Below are 22,799 nucleotides of genomic sequence, written 5' to 3' on the forward strand. Positions count from 1 at the left end.
GGAGCCATGGAGAATTTTAGGCATGAATATGGGACCATGGTCCAAGGTACAATCTGTGTCTTTTTGCTTTTTCCCACAAAGAGAAGATCTTTCCTGCTGGTGGTTCTACCTGCCATTCTTCCTGGGATTTTGCCCAGTCAACTTAGTGGAGTTATCTGACCCTATAGCATCCTATGACTTAAAAAAAAAAAACAAAAAAAAAAAACGAAGTATTGCTCTGTATCCCAGGCTGGAGCACAATGGTGCAATCTCTGCTCACTGCAACCTCCGCCTCCCAGGTTCAAGCAATTCTTCTGCCTCAGCCTCCCTAGTAGCTTGGACTATAGCTACAGCTGGGACTACAGGCATGTGCCACCATGCCCAGCTAATCTTTGTATCTTTAGTAGAGACGGGGTTTCCCCATGTTAGCCAGGATGGTCTCTTGACCTCATAATCCGCCTGCCTTGGCTTCCCAAAGTGCTAGGATTACAGGATGAGCCACCGCACCCCACCAGCATCATAAGACTTTTTAAAGGCTACCGCTGACTGAGCGTCTCAATGCAAAATACCTCGTCCAAAGCAGCAGTCTGGTTCAATGGCCCTGACTTTAGTAGCAGTCCCTTTTTAAACACTAACAAGTAACTGAGAGCAGTGGTGTAAAGCATCATTGGCTACTTAACTGTGAGCTTGAAGGCTGGATGCATAATATACACTTATGTTATAGAAATTCTTTTAGACCACACATAGAGTATGGAACAGTCGCCATCCAAAGCCTCCCAGGCACCAGGCGATTTTTGTGCAGAAAGGCAGGACTGACCCGACAACTTCTAATCCACGGAGGACAATCTGCTGGTTGTCACCCAATCTTCTCTCTCTCTGCAACATATGGGCAGGCAGGGATGGACAAGGCTAAATCTGGAGCTCCTTCTGCTCACTGCACTGCAGCCATGAAGGCTCTAAACCATGGCATGTATGAAAAGTACTTAGTGTGTTACACAGTTATTTAAGTACCTCCAGGTTAAAATGTCCAAGCAGCATCTCTTAACATATGGCCCTAGGTCTACCTGCATATGTCACACAGAATCACCTGGGTGACTGATGAAAATGCAGATTCTTGTGCACATTTGTCTATTTATCAGTTTATTGTTTGTCTCCCTTCTTAACATGGAAGCCCTGGAGAGTAGACGCTGTCCTGTTTACCCTGACCCCAGTTCCTACAACACTGCATAGCACATAGCAAGTGCTCAATAAATTTTTGTGGGACGAATTAATTCCTGGTCCCCAGGCTGACCTACTGAATCAAAATGCCTAAGAATGGGGCTATGCATTTTAAACAGGGGCATGGGTGATTATTATGCTCACCAAATTTTAAGAACCAATGTTCTAAGGTAATTTGGCCAATTCTAAGTTAGAGCAAAAGATGGTAAGTTTCCTCTCACAAGGCCTCCATATTCACTGTCTAGTCAGACATTAAGGTAAAGATATTAAAGCTTTGGGTTCAACTTTTCCTTCTAGCCATATTCCTCCAACAAGTGTTTATCTACCACCTGCCATATGTCAGGCTCTGGGTCCTAAGTAGACAAAACAAATACGGGTTTGGAAGACAGAGTGCTGAGGAGAAACTAGAGCTAGCCCCATTTCTTTCCAGTCTGCCAGAGGTGAACACTTGGAGTTGATGTTTGACAAGATACGCCCCCCTCCTGCCCAAAGCTCGCTGATACACAAAAGAAACAGGCCATATGTTCATTACTATTTTCCCGGCAGGTTTGGATGACAGCTCTGGCTCATGAAAGTCAGATCTTAAAAGATTTATCTTATTTTAAAAGACTCCAGCCTTTCCAAACAGGTTTCCTATATGTTCGGTGCCTTTGAGTTTGTTCTGGAAGCTTGGATTATATTTCTAGTTACTCCCTGGCCTTTTACCAGCATTTGATCTTGGGCAGTCACTTCTCCTCTCAGCCTATTACCTTACTTGAAAAATAAGAAGGTTCAACTAGAATCGGACATGTCTTGGAACCCCTTCCAATTCAAATGTACCCTCATCTCTGACTCCTCACTGCCATCTTACTGCCTTATACTTAACAAAATATTAAGTATGATATGATTTGATGAGCAAATAATGATTGTCAAACTAGTCTACCCCAAATTCTTCCAGGCAGAGGTGTTTAGCTTGTGGTAAACTTGGGTAAAATTCAAGATTTACAAAAAACAATTTCAAAGAGTTCTCACTCTCAATTTTCTTGTTTATGGTAATTTTAATGTGCTTTAAACTTTATGTAAAAGATAAAGATAATACACTTTCTCAGAACCTTGAACACTTTGTTTATATCAGGGCTGGAGCAAGGTATTTTAGCACAGCCTGATCTGATGGGGAGAGGCTGAAAAACTGCTTTAAGAGATGCCGCCAGGCAAAGCTGTGAAGTGTAGGAAGAATTATAGGGAGTGAGAAGCTCTCTACATGCTTTCCTCAACCACACCACTCTCTCGTCTCTCCCCTCAGTCTCACAGAAGTTCCCCAAGGGTAGGCTGCTCTAATCCAAGTTCATATTCTTGGCATCAAATGTACCTGTAATGCCGTTTTTTTCCCATTCCAATGTGACAAACTAATCACTGGTAACTTGTCCATTACCATTGCCCAGGTAATTGTCTTTCTCTGGGAAACAGCTTCAACAAAATCAGTGAGTCCCAATGCTTTGAGGTTTCATGTCTGCTTTATATGCCAATTATGTTATCATACCTCCTTTACTGGCCTGAAAAAAATGGGTCAAAAATATAACACCCTTCTCGCTATATAATGCTCAAATTATTTTTGAAATAAAGGCTATAGAAGTAATTCATAATAAATTAACTTATTTTAATATGTAAAAGCCTAAGTAAGACAGCACTAGAAGCTATAATGAAGTCCAATGCTTGCTGCATGTCTAGACTCACAGGAGAGCCACAAATGTACTCTTGTGCCAATGACAAATACCTCTCGCTGCTCACTATATGCCAACAGTATCCCACAGCCATTTATCGTGATAATCACCTCTACCATCAGTTATTTTCCAAATAGCCTTTTTAAAACCTACATCAATGACCCTGAAGCAAAACTGGCCATGTTAGCAACCTCCAGAGAGCTATTTTGACTTAAAGAACGTTCCTCTGCCTCCATTACCATGGTTGATTATTATAATAGGAAGCAAAGCACTGTTTTTTTTTTTTATTTTAAGAAAGAAACATTTTTAGGGTTGAAAGCATATTTGAAAATTGAGCCCATGAATTTTTGGTCCTCTTTATGCTTTTAGCACTTGGAATGTCGTTAGGTAGCTTATTTACTTAGCATCTTCATCCAGATGTTTCAGGATGGATTTTCTTTTCTTGGTGTGTCATTGGTATGTGAAATTGCAGGTCAGTTTATTAAAAGGTTTGGAATAGAAAGGTTTTTCCGAACTCTCCTTTCATTGCCAAACGTTTTGCTCAAAATCAGGCTTCTTCTAATTGAATTAAGAGGATGACTTAATAAGAAGGTTGTGTGCACAGCTGGGGGCCATTATAGTTGTTCTACGGAGAACAACACAGTATGGTCAGGAGTCTGCAAAATGGGCCAGAAATTATAGTCATGCATCATCCAGGCAGGTAAATGCATTCTTCCTGGAAACAGTCAATGAGTTGTTTTCACTGAGTGTTATTATCAACAGTTGAGGGTGGGACTTTACCCTCCTGCGGCCGCTTATGTTGTAAAGTCGAGGAAGCAAATTACTCAAAGCAAATCTGTATTTCTTTTTCCTTCCAGAGGGAAAATGATCCCATCTGATCTTGAAAGAAGGATTCTTGAAGCTAAACAGAAAGTAAGTTTCTGCCAGGAGCTTTATCCAGCCCATATTTCTATTTCCATCCACCGGAGAACAAAGTGTGTTTTGGTTTTATTTTAAACAGAGGATCCAAACCTCAATCTCTCAGGTTTGGTGAGAATATAGAATTCTGCATCCAGTCACTATTTATTTCTCTGAGTTATAGGCTCTGCTTTAAAAAAATTTAAATTGCTGAGTAAATATTATGTACAGAGATACAGTAAGAGTTTCTAAAGCATTTGTCTGCCTCGGTACTGGGGGTTGGCATGAAAGACACACACATTTGAAAGAGTATTTCCAGAGGTGGAGAAATAGCAGAATACTAATGCAGTATGTGAGGGACCCTGGTGCAGTTCTTCAGAAGGGGCAAGTTTTTCCCATCTAGGGGCATGCTGATAGCATTGGCTCTCCGTCTTATTTTGCAGGAAGCAATTTAGAACTCTTTTCAGAAGTAACACATTCTGAAGGCATGCTCATGATTCCCAAAGCTCTAGAAAGTCATTTACAACCCCCGATGGCTCACAGATCAGAGAATTTGTTTCTAAAATTCTGTTTACCGGTTGGTAGATATAATCTACAGTTCCTGATTTAATGACATGCACATTCATTTGATGATGCATATGGATGTCATTATTTATGCTCATATGCCCTTTCTCATTTGGTTTTGTTTTACTGAGTGACAGGCAGCAGGAGAAGGTTTCCCTCATTCTTGTACAGATATTAGAATCACGTCTAGTAACATCAACTACAAGATCAAACCTTTGCTGCCACCTAAAGACTGACGCCGTAACGTCATGTTCTATAGACAGGACAGAGTCCTTACGGAACGAGTGACTATGGCGATCCTGTTTGTGGCCTTCTTCTGCCTTCTTCCCGCCTGTTATTTCAATCAGTTTTCATTTAGCCATGGTCAGAGAAACTGTGGACTAGTCAGATGGATGAAAGTCGTGGCTTATTATTTTAGCCCCTCTGTGCTGAAATGCCAAATAAATTATGGGGGCATTTTCCAAATAGGAACAACGGGCTGGTCAGAGCTACTTCTCTTAATTTTTCTGCCTGTTCACTCTAGGGGACTTACGAAGTTCCAAAGCCTCTTTTTGAATAAGGAATACTTGAAAGTGAGCAAAGGAGGTACAAAGGGCCAGAAAGTCTACTGGAATATATACATGTCTTGGGGACATCACTAACAGCCTCTGGGTTTATTGCAGCCTCTTCTGAAAATCAGAATGTCTGTTCTTATAAGACAGTAAGATCCAACAGCATGGCCTAGAGAACTCAGATTCCAGAGAGTGAACAGCAGTTTGTCCCACGTCCTAGGGTATCAATAACTCATCTGCTGCTTCCCAAAATTCAGACATGTGTGTTAGGGGGGGAATTTCCATGGCTTCTAATCAGCTTTTAAAAAGAACCCTTGAATCTGTTTTCCATGATTTGGGGCTTTCTCGTTCGCACAGGGATTTGTTCCTTTCCTCGTGAGTGCCACAGCTGGAACAACCGTGTATGGAGCATTTGACCCCCTCTTAGCTGTCGCTGACATTTGCAAGAAGTATAAGATCTGGATGCATGTGGATGTAAGTATCCCTTAGTGACTGGCCACTAAAATGTCCTTGCATGCTTTGCCTCTGGGACACATGAAGGAAATTTGTTTTCTCTTTTTTTTAACTTGATCAGCTTATTTTCAGAGTGGTGAAATTAAAGCTTTTAAAGATGGCTGAAGCAAATTAGCACACAACTCACACTGTACACAACATGCACCAGAAGCATCCTGAGGCTGATTATGCCTTAATGTCCCCAACATGGTAATATTTGTATTTCTCTGATCAGTACCCAAGCTGACTGCTTTGTTTTCAATTCATTGAGCCATTGCATCTAATGGAGGAATACAGGCTGCACACACAGTCCCACACATGCAGCTTTTCCTCACTTACCAGGATGGTCAAAAGAGTAAAAAGGAGTTGCATTGATGTAGGAGACCCAGAGGATTAAAAAAAAATCCTCAAGCTCAAGTTAGATATTCCTATGTTTAGAGAGGAAAACAGGCTTGACAACTTCCTGGGAAATACGGACCAGCAAAGTTCCAGTTTCTTAGCTTTGTCAGGTAAGAAGATAAATTATATTTGAAAGGTTTTGACTTCAGGCCTTATCACACTAAACAATAATGGAGGTGTGCCCGCCAGAACATTTTTTAATAAAAAAAAAAGTGTCATGTTTTAGAAGGATTGAAGGGATTTAAGTGTAGATTTGTATTACTCAGTGTGATTTGAAGATTAGCTACCACCTGCAAACTGTTAGTGATCCACATGAGATAAAGAGTTTGTGTCAAACCATCGCTAATCACAAACCATCACAAACTAAGCACAATGCTTGACTCAGCTGATAATTTTTTCATTGCAAGACTTTCTCAGTGAAGGAATGCGTAAGTTGATGTTCATTTGAGTGCAAGATCCTTTACGTTGTTATGGGCCAGCACCAGATCTAAGCCAGTGCTGTGACAGTGACCTATCCCTGGCTTTGCTCATTTGGGCTTAATAGTAATTATTCAGACCAAATTAACGCTCTTTTCTTTTTGAGACAGAGCTCTGCCGCCCAGGCTGGAGTGCAGTGGCATGATCTCAGCTTACTGCAACCTCCGCCTCCCGGATTCAAGCAACTCTCCCACCTCAGCCTCCCTAGTAACTGGGATTACAGGTGTGCACCACCACACCTGGCTAATTTTTGCATTTTTAGTAGAGATGGGGTTTTATCATGTTGGCCAGGCTCATCTCGAACTCCTGACCTCGTGATTCACACACCTTGGCCTCCCAAAGTGCTGGGATTACAGGCGTGAGCCACCATGTCCAGGCTCATTAATAGTCTTTTCTTTAAGAGCACAAAACTTCCACTGGCTAAGCTGGGTGCATTTCTATTATTCCAGAGTATTCACGTAAAGCAATCACCAATCTTCTTTACCCTCCCTGATTCACAGTGTGAGTCATTTATTAGGCTACCAGAGCCCCTTTCATTTTACACTTGAAGACACTGAGAAAAGACTGAACCACCTCCGTACCATTAGTGACCTAGGTCTCAGGACTGGAAAGCCTGTGAGACCTTGCTAGCTGATTCAGGAAGAGGATTACCTTACAACTTCAAAAGAATGTCTGTGTGTCCTGAGCCAACAGAAGCTATGGGTCATTCCTCTGGGCCTTATACTTAAATTAGAACTAGGGAATCTTTTAACCAGTTTTATTAGCTTTTCTTTGAAACATACCAAGTTTACCACTTACTCTTATTAGCTTTGACATTCATACATTCTAAATTATAGTAGAAAAAAAATCTTAAAATAGTACACATTTGGAAAATCTGATAATTTTTCAAAGTGCAAAAGAACTGGGCCGGGCACAGTAGCTCATGCCTGTAATATAAAGCACTTTGGGAGTTTGAGGCTGGTGTATCACCTGAGGTCAGGAGTTCAAGACCAGCCTGGCCAACATAATGAAACCCCATCTGTGCTAAAAATACAAAAATTAGCTAGGCGTGGTGGTGGGTGCCTATAATCCCAGCTACTTGGGAGGCTGAGGCAGGAGAATTGCTTGAACCCAGGAGGCAGAGGTTGCAGTGAGCTGATATTGCACCATTGCACTCTAGCCTGGGCAACAAGAATGAAACTCTGTCTCAAAAAAAAAAAAAAAGGAACTGAACTTACAACAAAATTTGGGGGAAGCAATTTCATCATAAATGAATTTTATAATCCCATTAAATTTATCTCAGAATTATTTGTACACACAGTGGAAAGTTAATATTTCTAAATGAATCTCCATCTTGACATTCGGTGTTTAAAGGAGATTCCTACACCAATTCAAATCTTCAACCTTGATCAAGCACACATTTTTAAGACATGTGTTCTAATTGCTCAGCTAATTGACTGGTATGAATCTTTTCTGCTTGTGGATTTTGGGTGAGGTTTTTCTTTTGGACACAAAAACTATCACAAATCACACATCAGTGAACTAGAGTTATGAAACCATTTCCTATTTCTGGGATCATTTAGACTTGTCAAAAGAGTTTTCCCTGCAACTTGGAAGCTGTTTAATGGCCCTCCTGCCCATCTTCTCTGCCTGACACTGTGGGGAACACAGGGTCTCTCATTCTGAGAACATGACTTCACTAGGACTAACAGTGCCAGTGATAGGTTTGGGAGAGGGTCTTTCTCCATCTCCTGCAGACCAGGAAATAAGCCTCCAAGGTGGCTCCTTAACACCCATATAAATGTGGGATAGAGTCTGGGACTTTAGAATGGCCCTTCAATATAAACTCGGAAGGTCTAGTGCCGGAGGAAGGTGGTCAACTCCCTAAGTTGCCTGGGGTCAAGGAGATGATTTTCACCCTAGGAGACTCTCATTAGTCTAGAAGACACCTAACTATAGAAATCTAGGCAATCACAGCTGGGCGCAGTGGCTCATGCCTATAATCCCAGCAATTTGGGAGGCCAAGGTGGGTGGATCACCTGAGGTCAGGAGATTGAGACCAGCCTGGTCAACATAGTAAAATCCTGTCTCTACTAAACTACAAAAAAATTAGCGTGGGTGTGGTGGTGTGCTCCTATAATCCCAGCTACTCGGGAGGCTGAGGCAGGGGAATCTCTTGAACCTGGAAGGCCAAAGTTGCAGTGAGCTGAGATCACGCCACTGCATTCCAGCCTGGTGACAGAGCAAGACTCCGTCTCACACACACACACACACACACAAAGAAATCTAGGCAATGACAAACTGCTACGATTTTCATCTTACGATCTTTTTATTTTCAGGCAGCTTGGGGTGGTGGATTACTGATGTCCCGAAAACACAAGTGGAAACTGAGCGGCGTGGAGAGGTATGTTGCATTGTTCTTATTAACAACATAAAGTGTGAAAAGCCAACTGTGAAACACAAATCACATCAATTTCCAGGAACTCTTGAATAGTGGGTGAGCTCACTCTACCCAGTGCCTGTGCTCCTTGCCTTATGTGGTATTATATGTGTAAACAACAGAAAAATCAAATATGTAAATATTATGTGTAAACAACACAAAAATCAGAACACACATCCAGTGACTCAGGCAGAATGTCTTTCAGATGTAGAGATTCCTTTCTAGGGTCTATTCCTGGGATCTCTGAACCAACCACAAAAAATTGTTTAAAACCTATGGGCAGCCCACATTTTCCAGGGAGAAGATGTATAGCTTTTATGTTTCATAAAAGGATAATATCCGCTGCTTAAAAAAAAACACCACAAATAATTTCACAAAGCAAATAGGCACCTTGTAACTTATCAGTGTTGAAAGTTTTGGTTTGGGGTCTAAGATGGCTAGTTCACTTAAAGTGAGACATACTAGCGATAACCTCATCTCATGGTTTCATTCCCGTCATAACTTTTCTCTGACACTGCTCTGACTGATGCTGCAAAGCACCTTTTATTTAGAGCCTACACAGAAGACTGTTGAGAAAAGCTGAAAAACACGAAGTCGATAAGTCTGATTAGCATAAAACACATTCAGGTCCAAAGAAAAGAGAAAAACAGAATGTAAAATACAGGCTCTGGTTCTGAACCACAAGCAAAGAGAGCCCAGTTCTTTCACCACACCATGGCAGATCAGACACAGTGGTGAAATCTGACACTCCGGATGACCAAGAAAGCCTGAATTCATCAGAGGCTGCCAAATGCCCACCATGCCCTGCCAAGTCGCCAGATGCTGCCCAGCAAAAGCGTCACACTGGCTCTACTGCTAGACATCTTGGCACAGTTTCTGTTACAGGACAAGGAGAATGCTGATGGAGCGCAGAAGCACTTGTGAGCCCTGGGCATGTGGGAAGCCCAGCCAGAGTGGCTGTGCAGAGGGTGCGATGTGACGCCCAGGCCCAAAATGCACAGAGATCCCATGAGTGTGAAAAGAGGGGTAGGGTTACTGGGCTGGATTCAAGAGCATCCCACTAAATTAGTGGAAAGAAGGCAAAAAAGAGTTGGGATACACCAGCGAAGGCCCATGTCAGAAGGGTCACTGTCCCTGAGTCTGATGGCCGGGGTCAGGGCCTGGCCTGAGCACAGCTGGGTTAAGGCGCCTGGAGCCACCCAAGCTCTGATTGCAGGGCTGCATTGAGACATTGGTGGATGAGGACAGGCCTGTCTCCCTCCCAGAGTCAGCCAGTGCCAGGCCTCTGCTCTTGGACCCTTGAGGCTTCTCCTAGGCCTAATCCCTTTCCATTATGAAGATCTGCAGGAAAGCAGAAGCTTAAGGAAGAGGCAATTAACTAAACAGGGAGAGACAATGAAAGAGAGAACAACTCGGAAGGTACCTGCTTGCAGGATAAGAACAAGAATTAAATTCATGTGCTTTCAAGACAGGTGGCCTAGATCCAGTACTTTCTCTTCTGTGAGTTTCTGACTGGCACAAAAAGACTGTCATTTTACCTTTGATGCCACGTGCAACTGCAAATGCTGAAATCCCTGGCACATCCTCCACTTAAAAACTCACAAAAGTACCTACCCTGAGCCTTAGAAAAATAAACACCCACACAATTCTGTACCAAAGACTATTATCTGAGAGCAAAGCTTAGAACGTTCATCAAGGAACACAGAGTTCTCTTATTGCCACACTTCTTGAAACTGTATTGTAACTAAATTTTTCAAATAGAATAACAATATATGAAGTCCTAAAAAATGAGGGGACTGCTGGACCCCCCTTGGCCAACCCATTTACCCAAGGATATTCCTCTCACTGACTTATTAGTAAAAGGTGTACTTTCTGAGTACACTTGGAAGACCAGTGGAAACCACATAATGTATATGGCCACAAGTTTAGGAAAGAAATGTGTCTCGCTTAGGGAATGACATTTTTCCAAGTGCTACAAACCAAAGTCTAAAACTCACTCTAAAAGTAGAGGAAATCCACAGTCAATTCTTGTCCCCAAATTCAGAGGCTCCTTAGTAGTCACAGGGAATCCTGAATGCCATTCTCACAACAAAATGACACAAGAGGGCCAGTTATGGTGGCTCTTGCTTGTAATCTCAGGACTTTGGGAGGTGAAGGTGGAAGGATCACTTGAGGCCAGGAATTCAAGACCATCCTGGGTAACAAAGTGAGACTCCATCGCTACAAAAAGATTTTTGTTTTAAATTAGCCAGGCATGGTGGCATGCAAAGCTGTGGTTCTGGCTACTCAGGAGGCTGAGTGAGGCAGAAGGATCACTTGAGCCCAGGAATTTAAGGCTGCAGTGAACTATGATGGCACCACTGCACTCCAGCCTGGGCAACAGAGACCCCCATCTCTAAAAAAATAGATTAGTTAAATGGCACAAACACCTGGAGCCCTGCCTGGCATCCTCTTTAAGAACCAACCAAATTCTCAGAAAACAGCTCTCTTCCCTGCTAGCATTGTTAAAATATCTTGAGATGGTGCCTCTGAGAGTGCACACCACAAGGCCTGAGACTCCAGAGCATGACTCTGTTCGTCGTATTTTTAGTTCATTTACTTTTCTTTTATTTATTTATTTTTGAGGTGGAATCTCATTCAGTCACCCAGGCTGGAGTGTGGTGGCACTATCTTGCCTCACTGCAACCTCTGCCTCCCGCATTCAGGCAATTCTCCTGCCTCAGCCCCTTGAGTAGCTGGGATCCCAGGTGTGCGCCACTACTCCTCGCCAATTTTTTTTTTTTTTTTTAGTAGACATGGAGTTTCACCACGGTGGCCAGGATGGTCTTGAACTCCTGGTTTTAAGTGATCAGCTCGCCTTGGCCTCCCAAAATGCTTGGATTACAGGTGTGAGCACAGTGGCTTAAAATTCAAGGCAAGGAAACAAAGACTCAAGAGACAGACATGGGAGCAGATTGGAGAGCAGAGAAAGAAATGGTTCCTTCTGTGATTACCAGGAGCTTTCGCCAAGCAGAGCAGCACTGGAGCTGAGCACCATGGCATACAAGGTACTTCATCAGGCAGAAATGGAAAAGTGCATTCAGGCTGAAGAGACACAAATGTGAAAGTACACAAGGTCTTGGAGAAAGTTTAAACAAGTTTGGTTGGAGGATGACAGGGTTTCACAGCAGTGGCCAGGACATGGGTGGAAAATGCAGAAGTCTTGGCCAGTGAGTTTCAGCCCAGGGCCTGCCTGGAGAGCCAGGTCAGAATCCACGGGGATGCTTCCCATGAAACATACATCCCTGAGCTGGGTGTCACTGCTGTGTGGGCCACCATTATGCATGGAGAGCACTGGATTCCTCATGGGGGACAAAACCCGTGGAAAACATTTGCTGCGGGAGCCATAGCAGGCTTTAAGCCGAGATGCAATATGATCTCACATGTGTCTTGGCATTAACTCTGCATTAGAGAAGAGATGGGAGCCAGGGGCTGACTAGAAGCTATTAAGCTATTAGGAGTGTCCAGGTATAGGATGGGAGGGAAGCTGAGTGTGTAGCAGCAGAAAAGGAAGTAAGTGGATGGACCTAGGAGAGTGGGAGAGAGAGAACTGTAGGGGCATTATCAAGACAGGGAAAAAGACATGAAACCAAGGACAACAGTGAGGTTTGGAGGCTGGATGCCTGGAAGGAAAATGGCACCAGGAATACAAATATAGAGGAGAAAGAATCAGTCTAGAAGGCTGAGCAGTGGTGAGTGGGGCTTACATATTTAAAGCACAAATAAGAGCGCAGGAAGATGTCTTTAAACAGTCCTGCTGGATTCAGTTCTCTCCAACTGACAAAAGCTGCAGAAGCCACATGACCGAATCCCACACCAAAACATTTTGAAATGAACCTGAGGCTTTTTTTTTTTTTTAAATAAATTGCCAACATTTCTCAAATAAACCAAGGTCATGTCATAAAATCAATCTGCAGGGCTTTTTGCCATCTTTATGCCTCTGAGAGAGAGGCAGGACAGAGAATTCAGTGACAGGTAGTTGTGGGTCTTGGCAGCTTCTCTTCTAAAAAGACAGGTAGGCCCCCGCATAGAGATAAACACCACAGTCACAGAAATGGAGGACGGTTGTTTCCTCTCCCATCAGGCATTCTTTCTGACAAAGCTGAGTTTATCAGAGTTAGATATCTAGCCATAGAACATGATGGAATATAAAGAATGGCTGTGTGTACATACGTGCACGGTGTCACCAAGTTTGCAAATGACAGAGGTGAAATCTTTAGCAAGAGCCAACTTTATTTAATGCTCACTGCATGTTAAGCACAGTTCTAAGCATTTTACCTAAACTATTTATTATTCTCCTTTACCAGGTGAGAAATTCTAGGCACAGAGAGGTTAAGTAACTTGCTCAAAGTCACACAGCTAGGAAGTGATGAAACCTGAATGCAAATCCATACTACCTGGCTCCTGAGGGCTTCCCCCTTAACTATTATGTCTGCTTTACAGCCTAGGGTCCTGACTGCAGGGTCATTCTGCAGAGCAAGTAGATACTTTCTTGGAGGGAACTTTTCGATACCTCAATGCTGTTATTATTCATTAAGTCATTTAGTCCTCTCTTCAGGGTTAGTTATCTGACCATAAACTGCCTTTGCTTCTATTTCCTCTATTCCAGTCCTAAATGTATTTGAGCCAGAGAAAGACCAGAAGCTGAGCTAGACTATTCATTGGTTTGGATAAGATTCCCAGGCCAGTGAGTGCCTCCTGACTGTCTGTCTGACACCTGCCCTTTATCAAATGAATAAAGGGGGCCTTTCCCAGCTTCTCATTTCTTCCCAAGGCCATCACACCCAGAGAGGTGGGAACTGGGTGAGCCCAAGTCCATTGCGCAGCCAGATGGGGCAACAATCCATGGCTCTCTGCAGGCAGCTGCTGCTGGTTGTTCTATCATGCTTTCTTTCCTCCTTTATGCCACAGTCAGATTCATGAAACTCCACTGCCACGACCCCTCAGTCTCCCCGAAGACTCACCTTAACCAGTAAATGAGTGAAGTGAGCCATGACATTCACAGTGGGAAGAGTTGCTTTGCCCAGAATCAAAAGAGGAGCACAATGGAGAAGTTAAACCAGGTCATGGAGAGAATACTGAAAGAATCTGGGGCCTTAAAAAATAAGCAAGATTTAACAAAGTGAAGCAAAGGGAGATGACATTCCAGGAAGAGGAAATAGCACGGTGACACCCAGCAATGTGAGAACAGAGTTCTCTGAGAACAAAAGAGAATCTGGGGTGATGAAATGGACAAAGAAAAGCGAAGGGACGCAAGACCTAAGGTGTAGCTAGGGCTCGCCCCAAGGGCTGCATCAGCCGCACCTGCAGTTTGGAATTTGGGCTGGAGGCAAAAGAAAACGCTCAGGAATTTTGGAGAAGGAGAGGGCCATAAACAGAGATAGAAAATAATTCTGCTGCCACATGAGGAACAAAATGGAGACCGAGAATCAGTTACGACACAATTGCTGAATTCAGATTGAAATAAAATAATAATTATTATTAAGGGAATCTGAACCAGGACTACAGTTTAGACTTTTGAAATAACATAAATCCCTGAGCGGGGAATTGCTGTTGTGTGAGCCACTGTTACTGATGAGAGAACATCAAATTTCTCCAAGGTGTGAGGCGAAACAAGACGGAACTCTCCCCTGCTGTGGGAGCCGCAGCACTTCTCACCTGCAGTCTGGAAAGAAAATAACTCTGGATTAGGAAACAGGTGGAAGCAGGGGCCTCACCAGTAGCTACTACAAAAGGACGCATCTGAGAAATTTGGACATCAATTGATTAGAAAGAAAACATCGAGTTAAGAAAGGAATAAAATTCAGCAGTGGAATGAGCCCTCTCTGAGCACCAGGCCATAGCAATAGCAAGGACCACAGAGGCACAGGAAGCAGCTGCCCTGACTGACCAGGTGCTCTGGCCATCACTGGCTGAAGGAAGGACCCTGGACTGGATGCTCCCAGTCACTCAAGGGGCTCCGAGACCACCACGGAGGTGGGCTGCATGCTGCCAGTGGAGCTGGAGCACACCACAGGTGACCCGCCCTCACCTGCTATTTCTGTGGACCAAGAAAAGTGGCAGTGTGAACTCTGAAAAACTGAGACAGGTCTCAGTTAATTTAGAAACTTTATTTGGCCAGGGTTGAGGATGCATGCCTGTGACACAGCCTCAGGAGGTCCTGACAACACGTGCCTAAGGTGGTCAGAGTAGTTTGGTTTCGTGCATTTTAGAGAGATATAAGACATTGATCAACATATGTAAGGTGAACACTGGTTCAGTCTGGAAAGCTGGGACAACTTGAAGTGGGGAGGGGGCTTCCAGGTCACAGGTAGATAAGAGACAAATAATTGCATTCTTTTGAGTTTCTGATTCGCCTTTCCAAAGGAGGCAATTGGACAGGCATTTATCTCAGTGAGCAGAGGGGTGACTGAGTAGAATGAGAGAACAGGTTTGCCATAAGCAGTTCCCAGCTTGACTCTTCCCTTTAGCTTAGTGGTTTGGGGGCTCAAGATATTTTCCTTTCACACATATTTAAGAGTCTACTTTGTGTTTACTAAATATAGTGTTGTGGAAGCATGGGATGGGGGTGAGGGTTGAAAAATTACCTGTTGGGTGCAGCGGTCACTGTTTGGGTGCTGGATACACCAAAAGCCCAGACTCTACCACCACACACTATATGCACATAAGAAATCTACACTTGTACCCAACAAATCTATTTAATTATTTAAATTAAAATAAATACATACATTTAGTGTCAATCTGGAGTCTGAGAAACAGTACTAAGAAACTGAAGCTCGGCTGTGCGTGCCCTGAGCCAGTCAGGGTGGAGTGCCACTCGCTTATGTGATTTGTTTATTTTAGGGCCAACTCTGTGACGTGGAATCCACACAAAATGATGGGAGTCCCTTTGCAGTGCTCTGCTCTCCTGGTTAGAGAAGAGGTATGTCTCTCCTGACTCTGTGTCCCAGTCCAGGCATGGGCTTTGACTCTTTATGTGGTTGACTTTCTCTGGAAATGTCAAGATCACCGGGTCTTTTCTATGGCGCTACTCACATTCCCCAGAGAGCACTTTCTAGATTCCTGTCTGCAGGGTGAAGGTCTGGTGCCTAGCGGGGAAGAAAGGATAAAAGGACATCAACTTTCAGAGTATAAACTTTGACCTAATCTCCTGTTTTCAATATGATACTTTTTTCCTTAAGTGTTCCTGCTGTCCCCCAACCCAGAGACCCTCTACGTCACTCTCTCAAAAAATTAAATTTCCAGTTTTTATTTTTCTAGAAACTCAGAGGAGATCATTTTCTCTATATAAGAAATATACATGATATAGGATCAAGGTTAGTGTTAGGATCCAGGTACATTACATGTATATGTATGTGTGTGTGTTCTATATCTCATGATTACAATCTATCTAATATTTAAAGCCATGTTCAGAGTGTAAGGAAGCAGCATTCTTATTAACCAGAAAAGAGAAGCAGCATCAGTGAGCACTTTCATTCAAGACGGTTCTGTTGACCAGGCCTAGGGTCGTTCTCAGTAGGTGGGCACTATTGATGCCGATACATCTCCTTTCCGTGATGCCAGGCTAGACTCAGTTCCTCACTCCCACATTTATTTTATTGATGAAACCCAAATAAGGAGTTTGAGATGATCCCCATTAAATTTTATCTTCTTAGCATTAATAAAGCAACCCCATATTAAAGGAATTTTTAAATGTTGATCTTCATTTACCTTTTTTTTTGTTTGAGACAGAGTGTCATGGAGGTGTGATGGTGTGATCTTGGCTCACTGTAACCTCTGCCTCCTGGGTTCAAGTGATTCTCATGTCTCAGCCTCTCAAGTAGCTAGGACTACAGGCGCCCACCACCATACCTAGCTAATTTTCGTGATTTTAGTAGATACAGGGTTTTGCCATGTTGGCCAGGCTGTTTAAGAGCTCCTGGCCTCAAGTGATCTGCCTGCCTCAGCCTTGCAAAGTGCTGGGATCACAGGCATGAACTACCATGCCCATTTATTTATTTTATTTATTTTATTTTTTTATTATACTTATTAAGTTCTGGGGTACATGTATAGAATGTGCAGGTTTGTTAAAAACTCAATCAGTGTGGCCGGGGGCAATGGCTCATGCCTGTAATCCCAGCCCTTTGGGAGGCCGAGGTGGGCGGATCACAAGATTAGGAGTCAAGACCAGACTGGCCAACATAGTGAAACCCCGTCTCTACTAAAAAGAGAAAATTCAAATAAAAATGTTTTCCTTTTTTCTAATTACACAGTTAACACATTATTTTAAAAAGTTGAGGTAGAACAGAAAATATAAATAAATTTAGAGTCACCTCAAATTTTTATCACTTAGAGATAAACATGATTACTATTTTTAATATTTTCTCCCACATTTTTTCTAGAAATAAATATATGTAAAAATGTATGAATGTATATTTATAATAAAATTGCTATAATCTACCTCATACATACATGTTTATTCTTTTTCATACTTTACATTAGATTGTGAGCATGCTCTCCCCAAACCTGATTTTTAACAGACTCATATTATCCTATCACATAATTCAGTGAACCATATTTAAAAATCTCCATGGTTAAAATATTGACCAGTGTTTTACAGAGTGACTTGATAGAATCCTTAAACATATATCTTTGATCACATTCCTGATTATTTTCTCAAAGTAGACTCCTCAAAGTGGGATTGCTGGGTCAAAGAGTGTTATTGCTTCTGGGGTTCTTAATACCTCCTGTTGTCAGCCGCAGATATACACAGCATGCCTTCTGCATCTTCATCAATAATAAAAATATGGACACAGGACTGAAGCAGAAGCATCCCTTCAAAATGAGATGAATGGATTGGAAAATATCCTTTCAGACTGGTTTTTCGTCAGTTAAAAATACAGTTCAGTGTATTATCATCGGCCCTAGCTCATGCAAACCTCAGCTATAATTACTTGAAAGGAGAAAATAAATTTGTGTTATTTAGATTTCAGTCAGATATTTTGACAGTGACTCCCATTATGTACTTACAGACCAAAAGAAAAAAGTGAACTGGAAGAAAATAGAACGATTTGGAACTGATTAGATGACTGCATTGGAAGGACCTACTGACTGGTTTTTAAACCCAGGATAGAGCCTGTGGCTTGGTACCTAACCTGTACATTCAAAATATTCATGCATTGTTTGAGTAAAACACAGAATGTTTCAGATGAGAGAGACTTGGAGGTAGAGTAAATGTGTGAGGGATAGAATCAGAATACAAGTTGATTTCTACAGACTGGACCAGTGAGCCACATCCAAAAAGGGACATTGTTATTGGGGATCATTGTAAGGCTCTGCTCTTAGGTCCCTGTATATGATGGTTACATTTTGATTGGACAAGAAAGGCTTGTTTCTACATGGCTAAATTGTTGGACTTGTGAAAAAGGATGTTAGCTCTACAGGGTCAACAATGAGTCCAGAGAAAAATGCCACACAAAATACATTAATGAGATACAGGAAGTGGAGTTTCAGCATGAGAAGGTGGTGGTCTCCCCCTCACCTCTGGTTAAAACACACCTACAGTGCTCTGCTTAGCTTGGTACCAAATTGTCCATGGGTTTCCATCAAGCTAGAGCCCAAACTGTGGGGACCAACTGGTACACATGTAAGAGGGATGATTGAAAGAACTAAGGATGTTTAGCCTATGAAGAAAAAGAAAAGAAAAGGGCTGAGAGAAGGATGGCAGCCTTCACTTTAGTTTAAAGGACTGTCAAATGGAAGAGATTAGGATTTCCATTGCAGCTTTGAGGGGCTGGTTTATTAACACCGGGTGCTACAGATTTGAAGGCAAAATCAGAAGACACTGTGATTTTAGCTCTGACTTGGATTCAATAAAAGGAATACTAACAATCAAGCTATCCAACGATAGGGATAAATTAATGGGGGAGGTGATTAAATAGACTGGACAGCCACTTATTAGTAAGTATGTAGAAATGATTCCTTTATTGAATAGGAATAAACAAGCTCTAATTCATTTACCCTACAATCAAAGAGTTTATGATGCTCTGACAGCATCCACGGAATGTGCTGTTCCATAAGATGGTAATAAGTGTTCTCCAATAAGAGAGTTTCCTGTTTTAAAAAGGCTGGGATATATTGGTTTAGAGTTAAAAGCAACTTACATTATTTCAGGGCTTATTGGGGCCCTTAATATGCTGATGTGTATTGCGGTATCTAAAAACAAAGAATAGATGGTATACGGGTTCCTAAATTTATTTCAGTATGGGAATCTCTTCATGTACAGAACTATTCATGTGTTTTAAATAGTTTGGGACATGATGGTCTAAAACGTTTTCATGGCTTAGAACCAGGACATCATCTCACTAAGGCCTTCTATAGGGAAAACAGCATCACTTTTGCTTGTCATTTTGTGCAATACTGAGACTGCAGCTGCCCGGCTTGTTAGGGCTCATGTGTTTTGAGTTGTTTTTTCTATCACAGTAGGAACAGGTCTGATCCATTCACCATTTCGCAATCTCTGAGGTGGCCTTCCTTAGTATTGATGGCACCAATGTGGGAGCTTTCATGGCCAGAGGAATAATGGTACAAAGTTTCTGTGACCAGGAAACCAAATAAAAGCATATATTGCAAATTTTCACCTTATTGGTATTCAAGTAAATTTTCTTTTTCAAATTCAATATATTTCTACTGATCTAATATAAATACACTGTATTAATTGTTCTTATTCCAAAAAATAACAAATGGATTCCAATATATTGAAGCTTAAACTACGAGGTAGAGTCTAGTTTTGTTGTCCACCCTTTCAGCACTCCGTCTTTCAAAGCCAAATTAAAATCGTAGTTGCATTGCATTGTGTTTTAGCATGTACAGTTTTCAGAAGTGTTTTCACTTCTAACTTCAACTAAGTGATCATACTTTAGTCTTGTCTTCTTTTGCCATGAGTCACAAAAGAAACAAAACCAAATGCCAAAGTTGTTGTAAAATCACAATTATACAGAAGAGAAGAAAATAGTCAAAGGTTTCCAGTGGTTCATGACAAATTGAAACACGGGGCTTTTAGTGAAGAGACTGGCGATACTGTTTTAGTCAGAAAGCATGATTCATTCACTATCCTACGGAATAATTCAATCATTTTGCCACCCATTTCTATAGTAATGTTACAGTGCTAGAACAAATGAATGGTCATTGGCGATTAAACTTTCCACTTAATTGCCTTAAGAAACTGACTATACAATTGTAGGACTGAAGCTCTGACCACTCTTGAGAGAGGAACATGACATTTGAAAGATTGGTTATTTAAATTTATCTAAAAATTGCAATGTATATGTAGGATTTTTTTTTTTTAGATTTCAGCATATAAAAGTGATAGCAATGAGCTGTCTTAAAAGCTATGATTTCCAAAGGGAGCTCAAACTCGAACAGCTAAATGATAAAGTACTTGAACTAAATATGGATGGAAATACTAGAAGAAACAAACCAATAATATTTCACAAAACCAAAGAGTTTCCAAAATACTTTAATCATGACAAAACCAGAATAGTGAGATGTTCTCCCAAAGAAGGAGAACATTTAAACATAAATATATGCTCTGGTTGTGATTTTTATTGATCAGTTGATTTTTATAAATGTCTTATCTTAAAAGGGAGAGTGAAAGTATAAATGTGGCCTTGCTAACCTCTGTGACATTTGACCCTGGGCCATTGATCCCACATGGTTGACCATTACAACAAGACACTCCTGTCCAGAATTGGCCCCATCCTTTTTTTCCAATTGATTTGTACTCTTCTCTTTCTTTAAGATATGCAATGTCTCTTTCTTTTATTTTTTTCCTATTAATTTTTACCAATATAAATCTAATGAGTAGTCAGTAGAATTTTCTAAATATTCTATTCTCTCTCTTAGGGATTGATGCAGAATTGCAACCAAATGCATGCCTCCTACCTCTTTCAGCAAGATAAACATTATGACCTGTCCTATGACACTGGAGACAAGGCCTTACAGTGCGGACGCCACGTTGATGTTTTTAAACTATGGCTGATGTGGAGGGCAAAGGTGAGTGTGTGTGGACCAGGTAAATGTCAACTAAAAACAGAACTTTTATATGGTGACCCCTATTATGAAATGTTAAAAAAATGATTTCCAAATTGAAATACCTTACCCAAGATTTGCCTTCTTTAATCCTGCATCTAAATACCTTCATTCGACATGAGGAAAAATAGAGTCAAACCCACTGTTTTTTTTCTAGCCAAATTACCTCAAATGCTCACTCATCTAGAAAACAAATCCATTTTGCTTTATATAGTGGACCACTTTGAACTTGAACCGGTGTTTATTGTTATTGTTGGGTTTTGCCCACTAATTCAGTTTTTACCCGGTGATTGATCACCTGGGGTAGGTGAATGCCATCTGAAACAACACGTTTAGAGAACAAAAAAGAAAAAGTAAAAAGCCCATCATGATAGCTTATTTTTTGACATTTCAAGGGATAATCTCTAGTTAAAAAGCTTTTTTGTTTTCGAATCTCCTGAAGTACCTAATCACCTCCTTTAATGTGGCCTCTGTGTTTCCCTCTGAATTTAACTGTAAGTGACCCCTACTTTCTCAGCAAGGAAAACTTACTAACAGTGTGCAGGACTTGCTGGACCTAATTGTAGCCTTCCAGGAGCCTACATTTACATTTAAATATAAGCAGGCTGGAAAGGTCAAAGATTTTATTTTTAATGTGGACCAGATTCTTAACTTAAGTCACAAATTAGTGCCTGCCAGTCCAGCTTCATTTATCTCCTGCAGGAGGCAATGGACAGAGCCAGCTGTATATACTATAGAAACACCAATGCAAAAAAAGGGTTCAAGGAAATCTGACATAAGAAAGGGAGCAATTAAAAGTGTCAACCTGGCCAGGAGCAGTGGCTCACGCCTGTAATCCCAGCACTTTGGGAGGCCGAGGCAGGTGGATCACGAGGTCAAGAGATCGAGACCATCCTGGTCAGCATGGTGAAACCCCGTCCCTACTAAAAATACAACAAAAATTAGCTGGGCATGGTGGTGCGTGCCTGTAATCCCAGCTACTCAGGAGGCTGAGGCAGGAGAATTGCCTGAACCCAGGAGGCGGAGGTTGCAGTGAGCCGAGATCGCGCCATTGCACTCCAGCCTGGGTAACAAGAGCGAAACTTCGTCTCAAAAAAAAAAAAAAAAGTGTCGACCTAAATAACAGAGAGAAGCTCTCCAAAAGAAAAGATGTTGATCTGGAAATAAAGCATTGCAATGGGAATACATATGCCATAGTAAACTCCGTGCATATCCAAAGGAGGTAAAGGAAGACAAAAGTTTTTAAAGGAAGAAATGAGGAAGATTACATAATTGTTTTGAGATAAATATTTTTGGCTACAAAGATCAATAACAAGGGTGAGGCCAGTCCAAGGCTGGATAGGCAATCACTAGGCAGATGTCCCTGCAGAAGTATTTTTGTGTGTGTGTAAGGTTGTGGTAGCCTTCGAGCAAGGTTGTAATTTTTGCAGTCTTCTGTGATAGCTTTTGTTATCCAGTATACAAGGCGTGAGAACCCTCTCTCCCTGGTTTTCCCTGGCTCTGTCTATCAGGGTTTTCTTTCTTTCTTTCTTTCTTTCTTTTTTTTTTTTTTAGATGGAGTTTGGCTCTAAAATGTGTAAATCGCCTATGTAAAGAGGTAACATGATCAACATGATCAGTCCCATAAGAAAAAGCAAATAGCTTGGTCAGTAGGAGTGAAGTATACCAGGATAAGACCAGTGAAGGGATTCTTGCTGAAGTCTGTGTAAAAAAGTAGGAACCATGTCCATGGCAATGAATTCCTTATGCCTTCATATGTATTTTTTTAAGTAACCTAAATTACTTTAAGCAATTTAGATGACCAGGTCCTTAAAAAGAAAAAGAGGGAGTTTTGGAGGGAAGCAAAGCAATCCACAGGTATTTATGGAATCTCCTTTAAGTCCATTCTAGTAAAAAGATGCTGTTTAAACAGAAAGGTGATCTTGCTTAATGAAGCAATAACTCTCGGGTGGTTTCCAGGGAGGCTGGACTGTGCATCTTTCAGGCAAGCCTCCT

The 22,799-nt window shown here is 41.7% G+C and overlaps 1 protein-coding gene across 1 annotated transcript in view; it reads left to right on the plus strand.

Annotated features, from left to right (window-relative positions):
- Positions 1–22,799, plus strand: part of GAD2 (glutamate decarboxylase 2) — a 90,029-nt gene that overhangs the window by 50,297 nt on the left and 16,933 nt on the right. The window contains exons 9-13 of the mRNA XM_002750103.6: positions 3,755–3,809; positions 5,267–5,383; positions 8,596–8,660; positions 15,579–15,657; positions 20,619–20,768. Of these exons, the coding sequence (XP_002750149.1) occupies positions 3,755–3,809; positions 5,267–5,383; positions 8,596–8,660; positions 15,579–15,657; positions 20,619–20,768 (466 nt within the window). The remainder of the gene's footprint in view (positions 1–3,754; positions 3,810–5,266; positions 5,384–8,595; positions 8,661–15,578; positions 15,658–20,618; positions 20,769–22,799) is intronic.

Source organism: Callithrix jacchus, chromosome 7 (genome assembly GCF_049354715.1).
Source record: "Callithrix jacchus isolate 240 chromosome 7, calJac240_pri, whole genome shotgun sequence".
NCBI classification, from domain to species: domain Eukaryota; kingdom Metazoa; phylum Chordata; class Mammalia; order Primates; family Cebidae; genus Callithrix; species Callithrix jacchus.